Genomic DNA, 18667 nt, shown 5'->3' with positions numbered 1-18667 from the left:
CATGTTGGTAATTTCAAGGTTTCTTGTGTTGGTAGAGGCATCATGGGCTATCTAGGAAATAAGGTAATTTCGTTTCTTCATTTTGTTTTCTAATTTTTTATATAAAAAATATTACTTACATACAAAAAAAATCAGTCAAATATTAATTATTATATGTTTATGTATAAATATATATTATTTAATTTATTTATAAAGTGTATTTTATATTTTAATATTTTTATCAGTAAATGATTTAATAACTAGTATTCACCAAACAGTTTATGTAAAGGAAAAATTGAACCATTAAAAATCAAGGGGTTACACAGTTGCTTATGTGATTTTACATAGATGGTATGATGACTCGTTGTTGACTTAGGTATATTTTTTTTCCTTACTTTTGTTGGAATAGAATTATTCTTATATACATATATGAAAATTATACTCAACTAATCTAATAATGTCTCTCTTTTTAAGTCAATACATGAACATTAAAATACCATATAAAGTTAATTAAATTATGTTGATCTATAATTACTCTAGTATATAAAACATTAACGATACATGCATACACATGTTTGTTTACGTAATCAATATTGTTTCTTCAAATTTTGCATATATATCATTATATATATCGGGACCTCAAAGGTTATTACCTGATCCTCAACTTTCTTCATGATCTATCTCAAGAGGCTGAAAGGTATTATTCTTCCTCTCTCTCTTCTTTTGTCTTATAGCATTTTTCTGTGCACTTTCTTCTTGTTTTGTATGTCATTATTTTATTATCTCTGCATTTTCTGGCTGTTAAGTTTTGATTTTTTTGATTCACGGTCTTTTGCAGATTGAAATTTAAAAGACTGCCTATAAACTTTGCACGCTCTCAAAGGTAGATTCAAGATGCAATCTTCTCTGCTTTGAAATCCTTCTCCTTAAATGCATGCATTGTTTTTCCGTCACAACCTTCAAAATAAATAAATAAATCAGTCTCATCTCGCATTCTTGTTTTACTTCCATGATCTCTAATTGATAAAGATTTTTTCTTTTTTTTGTCTCGTTCTAGTGAATGAGCAGCAGAAGATCATACAAATTAATAGACTTTTGTAATTGGAACACTAAAATCTTGGAGAATATAGCTTCGACCAATGTAATAAAATTCTTAACATGATTTTGTACTTGTCTTTTTTATTGCAATAAAACTACCAAAGTGAAACGGCTAAAATTATCAACGATAGTAAAAAAATATTTATGAATTGAATTTTGTCAAAACGGTCCATATATATCAAAATGCAATAATTCAAAAACTACATTAGCTTTATTAAAATTTGGAGAGAATGAAAATTTCTTTTGCTTGAAAAAATGGCAAACATCACAGGACTCATCATCGGACATATAAATAAAGGAAAAATTGTCTATGTAAAAATGTTAATCTTTGTCCAGAAAGATGTCCTAAATGAAAATGCTATAAATTGAAGGGTGTAATGGGTGTTGAATGAGTGGTGTTTATTGTATGAGTAGAAAATGAATTATTTGTTGCTATAAATTGAAGGGTGTCATGGGTGTTGAATGAGTGGTGTTTATTGTATGAGTAGAAAATGAATTATTTGTTGTGATGGAGGTTTCAAAGACATACAATTCTTCTCTCATGCTACCTAAACAAATCATCTTCAAATTGTTGTCTTGTAAAAAATAAGAAGAGTGTGAAAAAATAAGTTGGCAATTGATCATTAAAATTATTTTGTAAATAAAAATAATCATAATGATCAGAACCGATGAACCGATAATCTGATCGGTTCAATTAGTAAATTACACCGATAAAAAAGTGAGTTGGCAATTAATTATTAAAGTTATTTTATAGATAAAAATAATCATAGCCAATGAACCAGTGGTTTGGCTGGTCCATGATGCAGGTTTACCATCTTGTTTCTTATTAATACATGTGACAAAAATTATATATATAAATCATGAATTGATTTTTATTATTTTTTTTATCATTTTAAGTATGGATTGACATGGATATTAAACAAGTAACAACATATAATATATAAATATGTTGATATATTGATATTGATTGTGTTATCTTTTATTTTTTTTTTGTTTATTTAAATTGAGAAAGTATCTTATATTAGTAACTAATTTATTATCTCTTTTTGCACCATAAATTATATCTAAGAATTGATATTTGATTGTTATTAATATATTTTTTTAAAAATATGCATTTAATTTTTAATTTTAATTTTATTTTTATAATTTTATATTTTTATTTAATTATAACTGTGATTCATTGGTTGAACCAGTGACCTAAATGAGCACAAATAATGGATATCCAAAATTAGGCTAGAAAGAAGTCCAATTTGATTGGAGGGTGAGAGAATTTTATCCTTGTTATCTGAAAATTGAGATTTAGTCTTTTTAAAAAATGCTAGAAGTAAACCAATTTTATCCCCAACAGCAATGGCATAAACAGAAAAGATTGACACTAAAAATGATATTTTTTCCTTACTAGTTTTTTATAATAAATTAATTTTTAAAGAATGTTGTATTTTTTACTTTTCACCAAAGATAAATATAATATTATAAATAGCCTATTAGCTCATTAGACTTTTTGTTAGTTGTTTGACCGAACAAAAACCAAAATTTTTTTATAAATGTCACAAGATTTAAATTTAATGATTTTATGTGTACAACGTCAAATAAATTTTTTTATAATTAGTTTTGTCAGGATTAAATCTTTGATAAATAACTATTTACTGCATATTGTATGAATTTCATTCTAATTATAATTTATGAGAAAACCGTCAATATGCACACAAATAAATGATATTTAACTAAACTAATTAAACACATCTCACCATTATATATCAAACTTGTATGCTAATAATAAAAAAGAGGCAAACATGTCTTGATCCAAAAGTACAAATAAAAAATCCAGAAAAAAAAGAAAAAGATTAAACTAAGGTAATATCCAAATAGGAGAACAACAAAAATTAACATTTGATAATACTCTCTTACAACTCTCATCTTCTAAATTGTAGATGCCAATGTCATGGCGCCAAACATCATCATCTGCGTGTAATCCAAACATATTATCAGTAAAATAGATCTTATTTCCTTTGAAACTGTCCGCTAATTTCTGAATTGAAGAATTGAATCCAACTATTAATACATAATTCTCTAAGTCATATATTCTTGACCATACTTTTGCCTTTTTATTCAATTTATAAATATCGAATTTGATAGTCTCATAATCCTGCCACCGTTTAAATCCCCTCGCCAAACTAACATGTCTTACGAGCATCAATAAACTTCCATCATCACAACCAATCAAATAGTTATATTGGACAAAATTGGAAGTCATAGTCCACTGCATATATCTTCTCTTTAAAAAATATCACATCCATAATGTCCTCATGACTTGTTGGAAACTTGATCCATCTCCGATCATTGGGCCTGTAAAACCCTAAACCCTAAACCATTGTAATTATCATTATTAGGAGCTGAATTTGTAATAACCTTCCAAACATTGATTTTATGGATGAAAATCATATCTAGAGTGCCAACCCTATCCTCAAAACTAAGAGTACATTTGTCACCATGAGTATCAATAATTGCATCAGGAAGAGTTGAAATTGGAGGAAGATCGAAACAAACCTTTGTAAATGGATTTAACATTCGTACGGTGCCTTCATTTATTGATACGATTATTAACCATCCATGACAAGATCCACGAATAAAGTTATTTTGCAGCTCTGGCAACGTGAGATGGTAAATCTCCTTCTCTTCAAGACTACGGATGTCAAGAGTTTCTTCTTGATTATCATAGATGTCGTCCTCTTTCAAAGAATTTTTAGCAGCAGCAGTAGCAATAGGTAATAGCAGCCATGGAACTTTGTTGCCACTGGGAATCAGTGGAATATTGAAGTTCCATTGCTTGCAAACGAATCGAAGTTGAAGGTATTCATTGTATGAATGGAACCGCTTTGTAATTTGATTCAACATATCTTGATGTATGCCTGCCCATTGATAACTCCACCCATATCTTTTTCAGTAGGGTTAATTGGTTTTATCTTTTTTGAGTAGGGTTAATTGGTTTTATTTAGACGAGTGTGTTATTCTCCTTTGTATAACGATGCAGGATCTCGCGGAGATTTGGATTTGGATTTGAAATATTGTTACAATAGCTTTTTGTTTTTAAATAAATTCAAATTTCTAAATTCAATATTATATAATCTTATAAGAATAAGAATATTTTAATACTTGTTTGGACGTTATTAAATCGATAAAAAATACTTTTTTAATAAAAATACTTTTTTTTTGTGTTTAGTAAATTTTTAATGATAAAAAACACTAGAAAAAAAATATTTTTGTTGAGAAATTACGATTTACATCTTTTTTTAAGAAATATTAAAAAAAATATTTTTCACGTAATAAATGAATAAAAAAGTACTTTTATCTTATTTTATTCAAACATAATTGATAAATAAATCTTTTTACATGAGATGTTTAAATATAAAATCACTTTTATTTTGTAAAAAATCTTTTAAAAAAATATCATTTAAAAAAATTTTCGAAGATAGTGCCCAAACAAATCGTTAATGTTTATGACATAAATAAAATAAACTAGCTTCAACCTTACTCAATTTTCATAAATTAAATGAGATTTGATTATACTTTTGAATATTGTTAAACTTTCATAAGTTTAAGATTTTTTTTTTGGTCAAATACCCTTACAAACTCACACACCCCTTTTCCTTTTCAACAGGTTCCATATATCAATTTTTTAGACAGAACTAAGATTTGAATCCGCTGCACCTCTTAGCAAGGAAAAAAAAAGAACGAAATAAAAACAGAAGAAAGAAGTTGATTACATAATCAAGTGTCGGGGGTTCGAATTTCGCTTTATGCATGTAGCAACTTATTGGCTAGCGACAGATCCTTAAATGAAGTTCAGATTCGCGACGGATTAGTCCTTGACTTATCGGATTGGGAAATACCATGGAAAACCAAAAAAACATTTTAATTAACAAGAAAATAGTCTGGTAACTAACTGAATATTTACATTTTAACTGTGAAATCTATGTTATCACTTATGAGTAACATTTTCAAGCACAAATGCCCTATTAACTCAGTTGGTTAGAGCGGCCAATTCTAATATGTTTTTCTGTCACGAGAATTTTGTTGTTCGAACGAAAAAAAGGCAAAAACAAATGGGGAAAGGACTTTGATTCAAGCCCATGTTAGGCCTTTTTATGATTCAAAAGTGAGTTTTACGACAATAAAAGAAAATACTAATTAAAAAAGTTTCAAGTACTACGGTGTCACAACTCAGAACCAAGATGAAAAAAAACAGGAAAAGTATTATGTAAAAAAGAATTAACTCATGCGGAAAAAAAAAGGTCCTCAACGGGCCGAAAAATAAATTTATTCATATATTAACTATTTTTTGAATTAGCTCATTAGAGTCATCAGTTAAAATATTAAAGTACTAATACTGTATGGAAATATAAAATGGCAGTAAAACTTAATTAAATATATATTGTCCTATTTTAATTTTTTTTGGGTATATTATCGCTGGCTAATGCATGATGATTTGTAGTTTTCACTAAACCAATTCATGTACAATATTGGACTTATGATCTAAGTAGTAACTGATAAGTGCGCATAACCAAAATAATAATTAATATGTCGTCGAAGCTTCATAGGAAAAAAAAACAAGAAGTTTTCCAAATATTTACTTGTTATTTTGTTCTCTGCTGCGTGTACATCATAGTCTTCTTGTGTGTATTGTATTTGTATATTCTTTAATACATATTAAAACTATTGGAAGAAAAAACTGCAGTCAAATGTAAGAACATTATTATTTATATATTTATGGGTATCAAAAGGTCATTTTTAAGTTTTTTTTTTCTCGAATCTCCTATTTGGATATTTTAGTAACTTAGTTAATAAGAATCCAATATAAACTATATATATTTGCAGAATGATTTAATTTGCTTGGTGACATGTTAGTCAAAAGAGATGATGTATATCCTACTTTTCTAGTTCTCATTTTGATAAGTCATGTAAGATATTACTAATTTTAGAGATCCCGATGTGCTTTATTTTCTTATTAAATTAATAATCTTTCTGACTTTTACAAGGAAGCAATATTAATTAAATATGATAAAGTGTTAAATTAGTTTTTTATATTTAGGTTTAATTCTATTTTAGTTTTTAAAATTTAAAGTATTGTATTTGTATAATTAATATTATCCTTTTACTAAATTTTAATGTCATTTTTTGGAAGAGATGTACAAATTCAAGAGGTACAGAATCATCAGCAATGCATCACCACAAACCATTAGCTTTGGTTCAAGCACATGGAAAATACTGGCGAGAACTTACTTTCTATGGTAAAGTTCGTCGGTGGCGATGAAGACAAGGCCATTGTCATTTCTACTACGGAAAACTCTACTCGGCCACCGAAGAGTTTGGTTATACAAGTTTTCTTATCTGAAAACTGAGTTTCGTAATTATTTAACATTGACATCATCGGAAGACTACAGTAAAACTAAATGAAACATTTTTAGATTCAAATAGGACGGATACTTTAACTTTAAGGACCAAAATATGATTGACCCAAATACAGGAAATCAATTTAACACTTTACCCTATTAAATAATAAACTAAAATACTATTTTGATTTCTAATATTTTGGTCAAATTTTAATTTAGTTTTTAATATTTTAAATTTTTATTTTAAAATTTTTTGAACGATTTAATATTGTTCTACCGTTAAATTTATACAAATAAATAAATAATTAACAAGATGAGTGATGTGGATATTAACATTATTATTATTAAGCCATATCTTTTTTTGATATTAAAAAAATATAATTAAAACCTTCTTATATCACTTTTTCTTTTGAAGTTCTTTTTTCGTAAAAAAAAATCTTAAATCATATCAATTAATTATTAATATTCTAAAATAAAAAAATTTATACTAATTGGCGCCGTCTGTGGATATAAAATAAAAAAATTTATACTAATATAATTTCATAAACTCAGCAAGAACACTAATAATTATTAGTAGATTGATTTTATTTATATACTAAAATCACATTATTAACTTTTAATATACTAATTATTCATATCAAATTTAACAGTAAAATAAAATTAAATTTATTTAAAATTTTTAAAATTAAAATAAAATATTTAAAATGTTTAAAAACTAAAATAAAAGACTTTTTAACATTCATTTTGTTTTGTTTTGCATGTACGTTCGGACACTGCACTAAGATCATTTCTCACCCATGATACCCATGGTCATAAGTCACAACTATAACGGGTACCTATAAGAAATTCTCATATTAATTCCTTTCTCTCTAATATATATATATGATAATTTTATTGCAAAAAAATTGAATATATGCAAAAAATAGTTATTAATAAGTTATTATGCATAAAAATATTTTATGTATTTGATATTTTATAATTTTTTTATTATATTGTTAAAAATAAATTTAATTATTAAAAATTTATTATACTACTTCAAATAAGTTTAAATATTAATTTATTACAAATTTAATTATTCTATTATAATAGATATGATTATTTTATTAGTTAATTATCTAACTAAAAATATTTGTGAATTAATGTATATGAATATATACAAAATTACAAACACATAGTTGTTGATTTGAAAGTTAATTATTTTAATGTAAGTAGAGTATTTTTTATTTTCTTATTATAAAAGTTAGATTCAAATTGATTTGATGTTAGCTTTGATACTATATTTAGTAATTGATGAATGATATTCTTTGTTATATTGTTTTGTCTTATTCTCCCTCACCTATTGGAAAGGAAAAAAAAATATAAGTTTTGGAAAGACACTTGATTAAAAATTTAAAAATAAAACTTTTTTTTTTAACGGAAACATAGAATTTTAAAATACTGGATACATAATTTTATCTATGAAAATTTTTTTCCTTATGGTTTTATTTTTAACAAGTTTCACCACTATGTGACTTGTTCATAAAGCTCTAAATTTAATTTAATGGAATTATATTAAAAGAATTAAAGTATGACTTTAATTTTCTATTTACAATAATCTTTGACTCCCATGGGCGTTGGAACTTTAGCCAACGAAGCTCTGTTCAGTGTTGAGTGTTGATCCACATTATTAACATTAATAACCCCACAAATTAAGGTCCATGCCCCACACGTAAATTATAAAGATGGAATATTTAAATAAAGTGACTTTACAAGAAATGTATAAGATATTTAGCACCTTAAATATTCAACTATATTGGTGTCTTTTTTTCCATCTGAAAAAAAAAGATCGATGACTTTATGAATATCTTAATTGAGTTACTTTATATAAAAATACATATTTAACATCTTAAAAAAATTATTATACTATTATAAATTTTATTATGAAAAATTTAATTATTTGGTTAAAAAATATAAATATATTCAAATATACAATAATTAATTTGATGGTTGATATTTAATATATATAAATATATTCAGATATTATCTTTTTTTCCTTTTACAGGGAATTTTGTTTTCCTCTCTCGAAGAATGGAGGGTCACCTTCACAAAAATTGACATCTTTGTAATCCTAACTTCGTTGCTGTTATGTTTCTGACACTGAAATGGTTTCCATTTTCCAGTCTTTTTTTTTTTGGGTACTTGAGTTGAAGCAAGTGGCAATGCCATGATTGGTGTCACTGGCGAATAAAGTTATTATGATTCCATTCTGCTGCAATCTCTTCTTCAGATGCCACCCTGTTTCAGTTAAGTGAAGCTTTCTCTCTTGTTCTTTGTGCTGAAAGTGATGGTATAGCTTGATAGAGCTGGGTCAAGGTTAGAATTGGAAAAAGTCTTTAGCTTTATGCTTACCGAACGTTCTTTGTGCTTGATTGACTGGTGGGTTGTATAAAGCTTTCAATTATTTAGTGTTGTGTTTGGTCTTTTTTGATCCCCCACTTGCCACCTGTTATAGGGTGATTGAAAAAAAGGGCTAAAAGTGGAGATGGAGAATGTTCAGATGCCATGGAACTGGTTTTGAAGTACTTTATGGGTTTGTGAGCTTAGTAAAGGTTTGATACATAAGAAAAAAGAAGAAAAATTTACTCTTTAGTGAAGTGTGTTTAGAGGGTGCTATAGTTTGGTTGCTGGGTTTATTTGTTGTTTATGGAATTGGCAGAGTTAGAACCAGAAAAAGTGAATGAGAGTTGAAAATACAGATTATGGGAATGAGCAGTAATACCAATGGGATTGGATACTTGTCCAAGGAATTTTTAGAAGGCTTTGTTAGCATACAGAATAAAGATCTCAGGAGAATGAGTGACAATGGATTGGTTATAGCTGAGAGTAAGCTTCCAGATGAACGGTTTGATTCGACTTCTTGTAAAGAGGAAGAGGAATGTGAGGATCATCTAGGCCAGAGATCATCAAAAGTTGGCTCTTCGCCTCGAGGAGGTTAGTTCTCATCAGATTATTGTCAAAAGTTTCTTTTGTTAGTCCTATTAGGTAGTTGATGACTGTAAATTAAGCACTAGAATTGTTGTAATGTAGGTTATGGACTGTGTTCTTGCTTCATGTCTTCTCTTCAATATGTTTTTCGGTTGAACTAACATTTATATCTTTAAGTATGTATGAATGGCAAGCATATTTGATGCTATGACATAGTATAAAAAGTTGAAAAATATTGTTCTTGAAGGTTTGGAGCATTTCACCAGGGAGACTGCTGGAACTGAGAGGAACCTGCTTATTTCTGGTCATGAAGTTATGCTTACTAGATCAATGATGGAAAAATGGGGATCTCCGAGGCATGAACTAATATTGGACAGGTTGTCCGAGCGTGACAAGGTACATATAAGTGTCATCTTATTTACATCGTTTTGATTTTCATGTTCGTGCTTGTGCATTTTTAGTCTAATTTAAGTTATATGCTTAGATGTTAGTGTTATTTCAAGTATATATTGAAGAATACTTAATTACTTGTATGTATATGCTGCATAATCATGCTTAGGAGCTGACTCTACATTTTGATATTATTATTTTGTTCTGTTAAGAATATGAAATCTATATTTTAAAATATGTAGCATGTCATAGCTCTCTTCTTGAAATTCTCCTTTTATTTGTGATTTATGCATTAGAGTTGCTAAATTCTTTCAATTTTCTCAGCAAAAACTGATTGCCAACCTAGTGAGAATACAAAATGATGGGACTGTTGAAGTTGATCTAGAGAAAAGTGCACCTGTTGCATCAGAATTATTGGAGTTTCAATCTTTTGAAGATTCAACATTGAGTGGAAGTCTTATTTCTGAATCAAAAAAATCAATTCCACAGCTGCAAATTGTCATTCTTGCGGTTGGAACTAGAGGCGATGTACAACCTTTTTTGGCCATTGCAAAAAAACTTCAGGCATGTTTCAATATTCCTGACCAATTCTTTCATGAGATCATGTGTGACAATGATCTATTTCGGAGGATGCAATCGATATTTCCAACTACTTTCAATGAACTCTATCCAGATTGTCAACTTTTCGGAACTCATACTTTATTATTTCTAGCAGGAGTATGGTCACCATGTTAGGCTGGCAACACATGCCGATTTCGACACATTTGTAAAGTCTGCTGGTGTAGATTTCTATCCTTTGGGTGGCGATCCTCGTGCTTTGGCAGCATGTAAGAGTTTAATGCAGTATTTACCAATCATGAACCTCTCCACTTAATAGTTTAATACTTTGATGCAATATTTTCTATCCTTGGTCCTTGAAATTATACTATGTTTTTCTTATACTAGATATGGTGAGGAATAAAGGTTTAATCCCTTCCGGTCCGACTGAAATATCTATTCAAAGAAAGCAGCTGAAGGCCATAGTTGATTCTCTTCTTCCGGCATGCACGGCACCTGATTTGGAAACTGGCGTTCCTTTCAGAGCTCAGGCTATTATTGCGAATCCCACCGCTTGTGGTGAGTGGTTAGAAGCCTATTGTACTTTGTGTTCTTCTTCATTTCATACTTTGCCATTTGTTTTCATTTCTTTCTTTTCCATTTACATGTGTATTGTTTCTCCAATTCATAAGAGATGAACTGAATCATATTTCATGGTTTGTAGGACATGTACATGTTGCTGAAGCCCTTGGAGTGCCGATACACATATTCTTCACGATGCCTTGGACGTAAGTTAAAGTCATAATACTGATCATTAAGTGGAAATTTATGTTATTTACTTTTGATATAGAAGGCTAAGGCTATATTGGTTTCATAAGATACAGATGATTCCATGATTCCTGATTCATAATAACCATTAAGCCTATATTTCTTTCTAAATTCTTTCTTGGAATCACTTCTCACGTGTATGTTTTCTCAATAGGCAGGCCAACATATCAGTTCCCACATCCTCTGGCTCGTGTTCCGCAAAGTGCTGGTTACTGGGTATGTACTTTTCTTGAACAACTGTTTGCATTCTGAATTTTGATAATTGTGTAATATGTTGCTGGAGAAGTTTACCAGTAATCATGTTTCATTGCATCCAGCTGTCCTATATAATTGTTGATCTTCTGATATGGTGGGGGATCCGAGGAATTATTAATGACTTCAGGAAAAGGAAATTGAAGCTTGCTCCTATTGCATACTTCAGCATGTACCGTGGATCGATATCTCATTTACCAACTGCATATATGTGGAGTCCTCATGTTGTTCCCAAGCCTAGTGGTATGGACATGGATCAAATAAGCACAAACATGATTAGTGTTGCATGTTAGTTTCTTGAGTAGCTTAATTGCATAGTAACTTTTGACTTGGAGTAGAATTTGGTGAACTCTTTTGCTCCATACTCATGTTCTGTTGATAAAAGCACACTATTTGTCTTGAAATGTTTGATAAGCATGCTTTGTACTGTCAAATTTCTTACCATTGCTAAAAATATCTAACAAATTTTACAGATTGGGGACCTTTAGTTGATGTTGTTGGTTATTGTTTCTTAAACGTTGGAGCAAAGTATCAACCACGCACGGATTTCGTCGAATGGATCCAAAAAGGCTCAAAACCATTATATTTTGGGTTTGGGAGCATGGTAATGGTGATTTTCTCTTGAACTGGGTCATTTTGTATGAACAAATGAGTAGTTTTTTCTGCAATTTTAATGTCTTCACAACATTAATAAAGTCTTAAAACAAGCTTTTTATTATCCAACATAATAAAAAAGGGAGTTTTTGTTAGTCCTCTAAATGATAGTATTGTGTTTTACTTTGTTAGCCTCTTGAAGATCCTAAAAGAGCTACTGATGTTATAATAGAGGCTCTGAAGGATACCGAACAACGGGGAATCATCGATCGAGGCTGGGGAAATCTCGGGAACTGTAAGCATTCTCCTCCAAATTTTATTCCTTAATTTTCAGAATTCTCAATGTTAAATACCACATTAGATTTGGTTTGTCATCTACACTTTGTTCAGAAATTAGATCATGATCAATGTCACTTCCATCTTGTGTTTGGGATAGTTATTTTGTTCCATTATGCAGTGACAGAAGTTCCTGACAATGTTTTCCTTCTAGAAGGATGCCCTCACGACTGGTTGTTTCCTCAATGTTCCGCCGTGGTGAGTCGAAATTTACACTTCCAGGGTTATTTGGGAAAGAAAAAGAATAAAAAATGCTTATCACGCCAGAGTGATCAACTGGAGATAATTTAATTTCTGCTCAAAATGCAGGTGCATCATGGTGGAGCTGGAACCACAGCTACAGGACTAAAAGCCGGGGTAATGTTTCAATATTGTAGCATAAGAAACTGTGTTTATGTCTTAGCATTTCTGCCGGTTGATTACTAATATAACTACCATAACTAACAGTGTCCGACGACCATCGTTCCATTCTTCGGAGATCAATTCTTTTGGGGGGATAGAATATATCAAAAAGGGCTAGGTCCAGCACCAATTCCAATTTCTCAGCTCACTCTTGAGAATTTATCAAATGCCATAAAGTTCATGCTCCAGCCAGAGGTAACTTCGAGTCCAAGCTACACAATCTATGACTAAGCATTGAAGTTGAAAATGGAAACATCTATATTTCCTTGAATGTTAGATTTACTGGTTATTCAATTCAGGTCCTTTTTTATGGTCATGGTTTCTGTTACATTTAATGGTTAGATCCACTCGATTCTAATAATAAACCTTCAGGTAAAGTCTCGAGCAATGGAAGTTGCAAAGTTGATTAAGGATGAAGATGGTGTTACCGCAGCAGTTGATGCATTTCACCGGCATCTACCTTCTGAGCTACCGCTCCCAATGCCATCTCCGGTGGAGGATCACCCAAATGCTTTGCAGTGGTTTTTTCTTCAAATAGCCAAGTGGTGTTGTGTGCCTTGTGGTGGTGTATAGCTTTTTTCCCACACTAAGTAAAGTATTTTCTTTTATTCATTATATAGTTATTTTTTTAGATGAGAGCTTTAAGCCTGCTTTTTCAAAATAGGAGGATAGCATTCTATTGATTTCAGTAAGAAATTTTTGTGAAGGTTTGACTAATAATTACGTATTGAAGATGTATATTTCATCATCCCAAAAGAAAAATAGAATCCGTAGCAATGGAAGTTGAGGATAAGAGCTTGGTTTCATTAGTTATAGCACATAGTTTGCAATTACCTATGTATTTTTTTTAATTTGTGTTCTCCTATCATGGATCAATTTTGTGTTGTGGAAGACTCAAATTTCTTCACTTTATAATGTATTCAATTTATTCTTGTGTTAAACATAATTGTATTCTAGGGTTAAAATGAAATATTTCAAACTGAATAGGTGGGGTGCGCCAGGCCCATGCGATAGTGTAAGGCTTAGGCGACGCTCGACAAGCCCAGTAGCAAGCTACTGTAATGGCCCATCCCCCTCAAAAAATAAATTTAATATCGTGTGGGCCAATGGCCCACATATCAGATATTAAACTGATAAGAACAGATACTACACTTGATCTTAGCCAAAAGGCCGAGAAAGGTATGCTTTTCAGAGTCCAAGAATTGTTCTTTTATAACCAAAGGCTTGGATGCTTGTTCCTCTTCCCACGGATGTGGGACATGATCTCAAACGTTCTAATGAACATAGCTCTCAAAGTTGTACCAATTATTATTTTGACACAAAGCATACAAGTCTTACAAATCTGGATCGTATTTTGAAGTTCCTAAGAATTAGATCACATCTTTGGATCACTAAGGATTATAAGATTCTATATATATTTGATGTTTGAAAGGGTGATTTCTTTGGTGCCCATCTTTGTTTAGAGGGTAATAAGGATATTAATTACATTGATCAAAGACTACGACAAGTAAAAGAATCATAACAAGGATAAGTACTCAATATCAGTTATTACTAATTAACTATCTATACTCATAATTGTATGATCTACTAAAAAAATGTTTTAATTAAGAATAAATCTATAATTTCAAAGTTCAAATATGTAATGAAATAACTTGATTCATATGTCGTTGAGTGAATGGAGGTTTTGGCCTGCAAATGCTTCAAAACCATGGTGACCAATCACCATGAAGTGCTCTCAATAAGATTCAAGTTCAGATCCTGGAATATTCATCATTAGTTTTGTACACGTTAGATGGGCCGAATATTAAGTGTTAATTTATTGAGAAGGGCTAGCTAGTTAGCTAATAAATTATTAGCTAACATTTCAAACAATAATATAATCCAATAATTTAGCTTCGATTAGACATAATATAATATGGTCAACCAGTTGATTAAACTTGGGTTCGAGAGCAAACCAACTTAATTTTGAATCTTGGATCAACTAAACAGAGAATACTAACAACAATGGATTATTATTGAATGAACAAAATTATTATAACCTATAAATTTTGATGCCTCTCCATCTTGATTCCATGTAGTAGCTTATATTAGCAGGTGCTGCATAAACACCACATTTGAAGTACAAGTCTCCAGGACCTTTATCCTTTGTATGAAACTTTTTCTTTCCATCAATGAACACCAAAACGGTTCCACCATCAACATCATGGATGATATTCAGTCTGAACCACTTGTCATAAAGATTTTCAGCCACTGAATCTCTGCTGTAGTATCTCATGTCTCCCTTATTATATATTCTTAGTATAAGTGTGGTAGCACCATGTGCAGCACCATGGATCTGTGCTATTGTAGCACCAGATGTTCCATTTGGTACAAAACCATACCCTTCAAATTGCCACACCCCTGAGTTGTAGTCAAGCCCCTGAAATATTAAATTAGAGTTTACTTGCGACACAAGGAAGAACACAGAAAGAGTTTAATTTTGATATACTGAAAATAATTAAGCATACTGAGATACAAATTTCCGTGCGAGGTTGAGTGCGGCTGGTTGGTTCATGAGGCTTGTCGTCGGCGTAGACCCATAATCGATGGATTCCATGTTCATAGCTATACCTTTGGTCTAAGGGTATGTCATATGGTTTTTGCAGTTTCAAATTTGCTTGTGTCAAAGGAACAGGGATAAATCCAAGAGTAGGATCTCCATATGCTACTACTTCTAAGGAATTATCTACACAGAGTAACAGAAGAAAAAATATAGATATAGATAGACTAGAATAATTATTGCATGATGAGCGGCACATGTTTTTTTCTTTTTGCTCAACAACTACACTTCACAGCCATGATGAAACCTTTAGCAGCAGTGGCAGATACATATATAGCTCCTAGTTTCTAATTAATGAATCATCATATTATTATTTTATCCTAATTAGTTGAGCCAACTAACCCCTAGATTGTTGTTTAGTATAAGGAAATAATAATTAACCTGATTCACGGGCTTGGTTAATTATATTAGATATATATGTCACTGCCAATAATCATCATCAGTGTCTTAATATGTAGTATTTTCTCTTGGAGTTTCATGTGAGGAATAATGCAGGTTAAGGCCTGCAAAAAAACTGGAAATAATATCTCAACCATGGTCACCCTAAGGGAGGATAAGAGACCAACTCAATATGACCATGCATGCTATGTTGTGATTTGTGAATAAGAAAAGATTAAAAACCAACTATTTTTTTTTAACAAAAAAAATTGTTTAATATGTTTTTTTCTAATATTTATCTATCTAAGTTAATATAATTCAAAGCATTAACTTGTTTATTATTTTGGTATAAACATTTAATAATTAACCATTTTATTCTGACCACAATTATGCTTTTTATTTTTCGACAGCATCTGTTGAACCAGGCAGTGGACTTGGCATAAGTACAGATTACCAACTCTCTTCTGAATAAGAATAGTTTTTGTTTTATTTTTTTCTTTCATAATATATAATTTAAAAAAGACAATAATACCTGTCCAAAGAAAATACAATAATAGAAAATGGGTCTCCTTTGTAGATTTAACTACATTGACAAAGGCCTATACAAAAGATTTTTTTTTTTTTGTCAGTTGGATTAGACGGCCTTTACTCTTAGGATTTGAATCTGTGTGCAGTTTTTTGTGAGGCAGTGAGGCAGTAAATACTACTGTTAGCTCCAAGTCTCAACTGTAAAAGATTTTGTTAAATTAAAAAGGCCTGGGCTCACTCAGAAGCCCTTGCCTATACCCAACAAAATTATAATAAAGAATTTTCATTAATTAATCAATTTGAGTTGGTGGTTAATTCACTTAAACAGCGTCAACTTCTTCTCCTAACTAGTATTTAAATACGACTATACTAAATATATGTACTGCACCCTACAAAATCGGAACCAACGACCCATATCTCGGCCACAACTGCAACGTTCACAAAGAGATAAGCAACGAAGCCGCACTATGACCGTAACTACCCAATAATCTCGGCTAAACCCGAGATTCACTCCAACAAACTTGTAAACAAATTCAATAGTAAAATCTATAAGAACGGCAGCCACTAAGTAAAAGGGATATATCGAAAACACACACATATACTTATAAGTAGTCTTCGTTCTCATCTTTAGAAAATATCTCTCACTAACTTGAGCGTCGGAGTCCTTTTTGCAGATACCCCGCTCGAGTCGTGTTTAAGCAAGGCATCCCTCATTTCGGACATACGTCATCATCACAGTCTCTCCCCAGACTTTGGTGTATAGCTCGGAGAAGAGTGACCTTGCACGAACATTGGCGCCCACCGTGGGGCCATCAACCTCACGTCTTAATCTTTTTACTGACGAATATCATATCTGCCTTGTACGCTCTCTCCTTTTTGCAGGAACCAAGCCATGATGGACCGTTCGACAACCCCTTCAAATAACCCCACTAATGCCGATTTGTTAGCCGTAAACGCTGCCCTGCTCGCAGAAAACCAGCGGATGGCCAAACTATTGGCCGGAATGCAGAACAATGACGAACGAAAAAGCAAGAAGGAAAACACCGATCAACATGAAGAACACCAGTCAGAATCGAATGTTAAAACGGGAGAAACTCACGTTAGAACAACATGACGGCGAAATAATCTCTTCTCGGAAGAAATAATGAGCTTCAAAATGCCCAAGAATTTCACACTTCCGATGACATTAACGCCCTACAAGGGGATCGGAGAACCTAAAATCCACGTCACGAAGTTTGAATCGATGATGTTCCTTAATAGCGACTCCGATCCCATCCTATGTAGATCTTTCCCGACCTTTTTGGATGGAGCTGCTTTATTATGGTTTTCTAACTTGCCCGCAGGATCAATATCAAGTTTTGACGAGTTCACTAAACTATTTGTAAACCATTTTGCAGCATCAAAGATCTATGTACGAGATTCAGATTACCTCAGCACCATCAAGCAGGGGCAGCAAGAGAGCTTAAAAGAATACATGACGCGGTTCACAGAAGCAGCCGTGCAAATACCCGATCTTAACCCCGAAGTACAACTGCATGCAATCAAAAGCGGCCTCTGACCAGGGAAGTTTCAGGAAGCGATTGCGGTGACAAACTCGAAAACGCTGAAAGAATTTCGAGAAAAAGCCCAGGGCCAGATTGAAATTGAAGAACTCAGGGAGGCCCAAAGAAACAAAAAGTCGATAAAAAAAGAAAAAGAAAGACCGCAAAGGTCTACCGACAGAGACATAAGAAAGCCATTCAAACTAGCGCCGAAGTTTGATTCATACACAAAATTCAATACGAAACGGGAGGATATAATCAAGGAGATCCTGCATAATAAACTGATCAAACCGCCAGTCAGAGCGGGAACATACCAAGACCAGAAGTATGTGGACAAAAATAAACACTGTGCCTTCTACCAGAAGTTTGGACATACGACGGATGAATGCGTAATGGCAAAAGATTTGCTGGAGAGATTGGCAAGGCAAGGGCTCCTATATAAGTATATCTCAGCCAGGAGGCAGCGAGAAACAGAAAGAGAAAGAACCCCCCCCCCATCTAAGGGGATTATTAACTACATTTCAGGTGGTTTTGCAGGCGGAGGGACTACAACCTCCGCCCGAAAAAGAAATTACAGAACAATGATGACAATGGAAGGATCCCGGGCAGAAAGGCAAGCATCAATACCAAACTCTCACATCAACTTCAGCGCGGCCGACTTCAAAACAAACTGTCCGAACTTAGACGACCCAGTTGTCATCTCAGTCTACATGGGAGAATTAACAGTGAAGAAGGTCCTACTCGACCCAGGAAGCAGTGCCGACGTCTTGTTCTATTCGACCTTCAAAAAGATGCACTTCAGCGACAAGGCACTACAGCCATCATCCGGAGAATTGGTAGGGTTCTCCGGG

The 18667-nt window shown here is 31.9% G+C and overlaps 3 protein-coding genes and 1 non-coding gene across 4 annotated transcripts; 1 reads left to right on the top strand and 3 right to left on the bottom strand.

Annotated features, from left to right (window-relative positions):
* Positions 1 to 3414: 3414 nt before the first annotated feature.
* Positions 3415 to 3972, bottom strand: LOC110281633 (uncharacterized). Its single transcript, XM_021144036.1, has one exon. The coding sequence runs from the start codon at positions 3970 to 3972 to the stop codon at positions 3415 to 3417; it is 558 nt and encodes a 185-aa protein (XP_020999695.1).
* A 4640-nt stretch (positions 3973 to 8612) lies between these two features.
* On the top strand, positions 8613 to 13677 carry LOC107491615 (sterol 3-beta-glucosyltransferase UGT80B1). The gene is made up of 15 exons (XM_052261386.1): positions 8613 to 9055; positions 9163 to 9437; positions 9679 to 9827; positions 10146 to 10385; positions 10537 to 10648; positions 10767 to 10937; positions 11083 to 11146; positions 11345 to 11402; positions 11504 to 11681; positions 11912 to 12042; positions 12225 to 12327; positions 12490 to 12566; positions 12678 to 12725; positions 12816 to 12965; positions 13143 to 13677. The coding sequence occupies exons 2-15, from the start codon at positions 9206 to 9208 to the stop codon at positions 13341 to 13343; spliced, it is 1914 nt and encodes a 637-aa protein (XP_052117346.1). The 5' UTR covers positions 8613 to 9055; positions 9163 to 9205; the 3' UTR covers positions 13344 to 13677.
* An 80-nt stretch (positions 13678 to 13757) lies between these two features.
* Positions 13758 to 13953, bottom strand: LOC127747847 (U2 spliceosomal RNA). Its single transcript, XR_008009794.1, has one exon. It is a non-coding gene; the product is annotated as a U2 spliceosomal RNA (small nuclear RNA).
* Positions 13954 to 14404: 451 nt separating this feature from the next.
* LOC107491621 (citrate-binding protein-like) lies at positions 14405 to 15614 on the bottom strand. Its single transcript, XM_016112503.3, has 3 exons — positions 15278 to 15614; positions 14810 to 15189; positions 14405 to 14528 (listed from the first exon to the last, which is right to left on the bottom strand). Exons 1-3 carry the CDS (start codon positions 15566 to 15568, stop codon positions 14522 to 14524), a joined length of 678 nt encoding a protein of 225 aa, XP_015967989.2. The 5' UTR covers positions 15569 to 15614; the 3' UTR covers positions 14405 to 14521.
* Positions 15615 to 18667: the final 3053 nt, after the last annotated feature.

This window comes from Arachis duranensis, chromosome 5 (assembly GCF_000817695.3).
Source record: "Arachis duranensis cultivar V14167 chromosome 5, aradu.V14167.gnm2.J7QH, whole genome shotgun sequence".
NCBI classification, from domain to species: Eukaryota; Viridiplantae; Streptophyta; class Magnoliopsida; order Fabales; family Fabaceae; genus Arachis; species Arachis duranensis.
The sequence above is the reverse complement of the archived record's forward strand: the minus strand, read 5'-3'. Positions and strand labels throughout refer to the sequence as shown.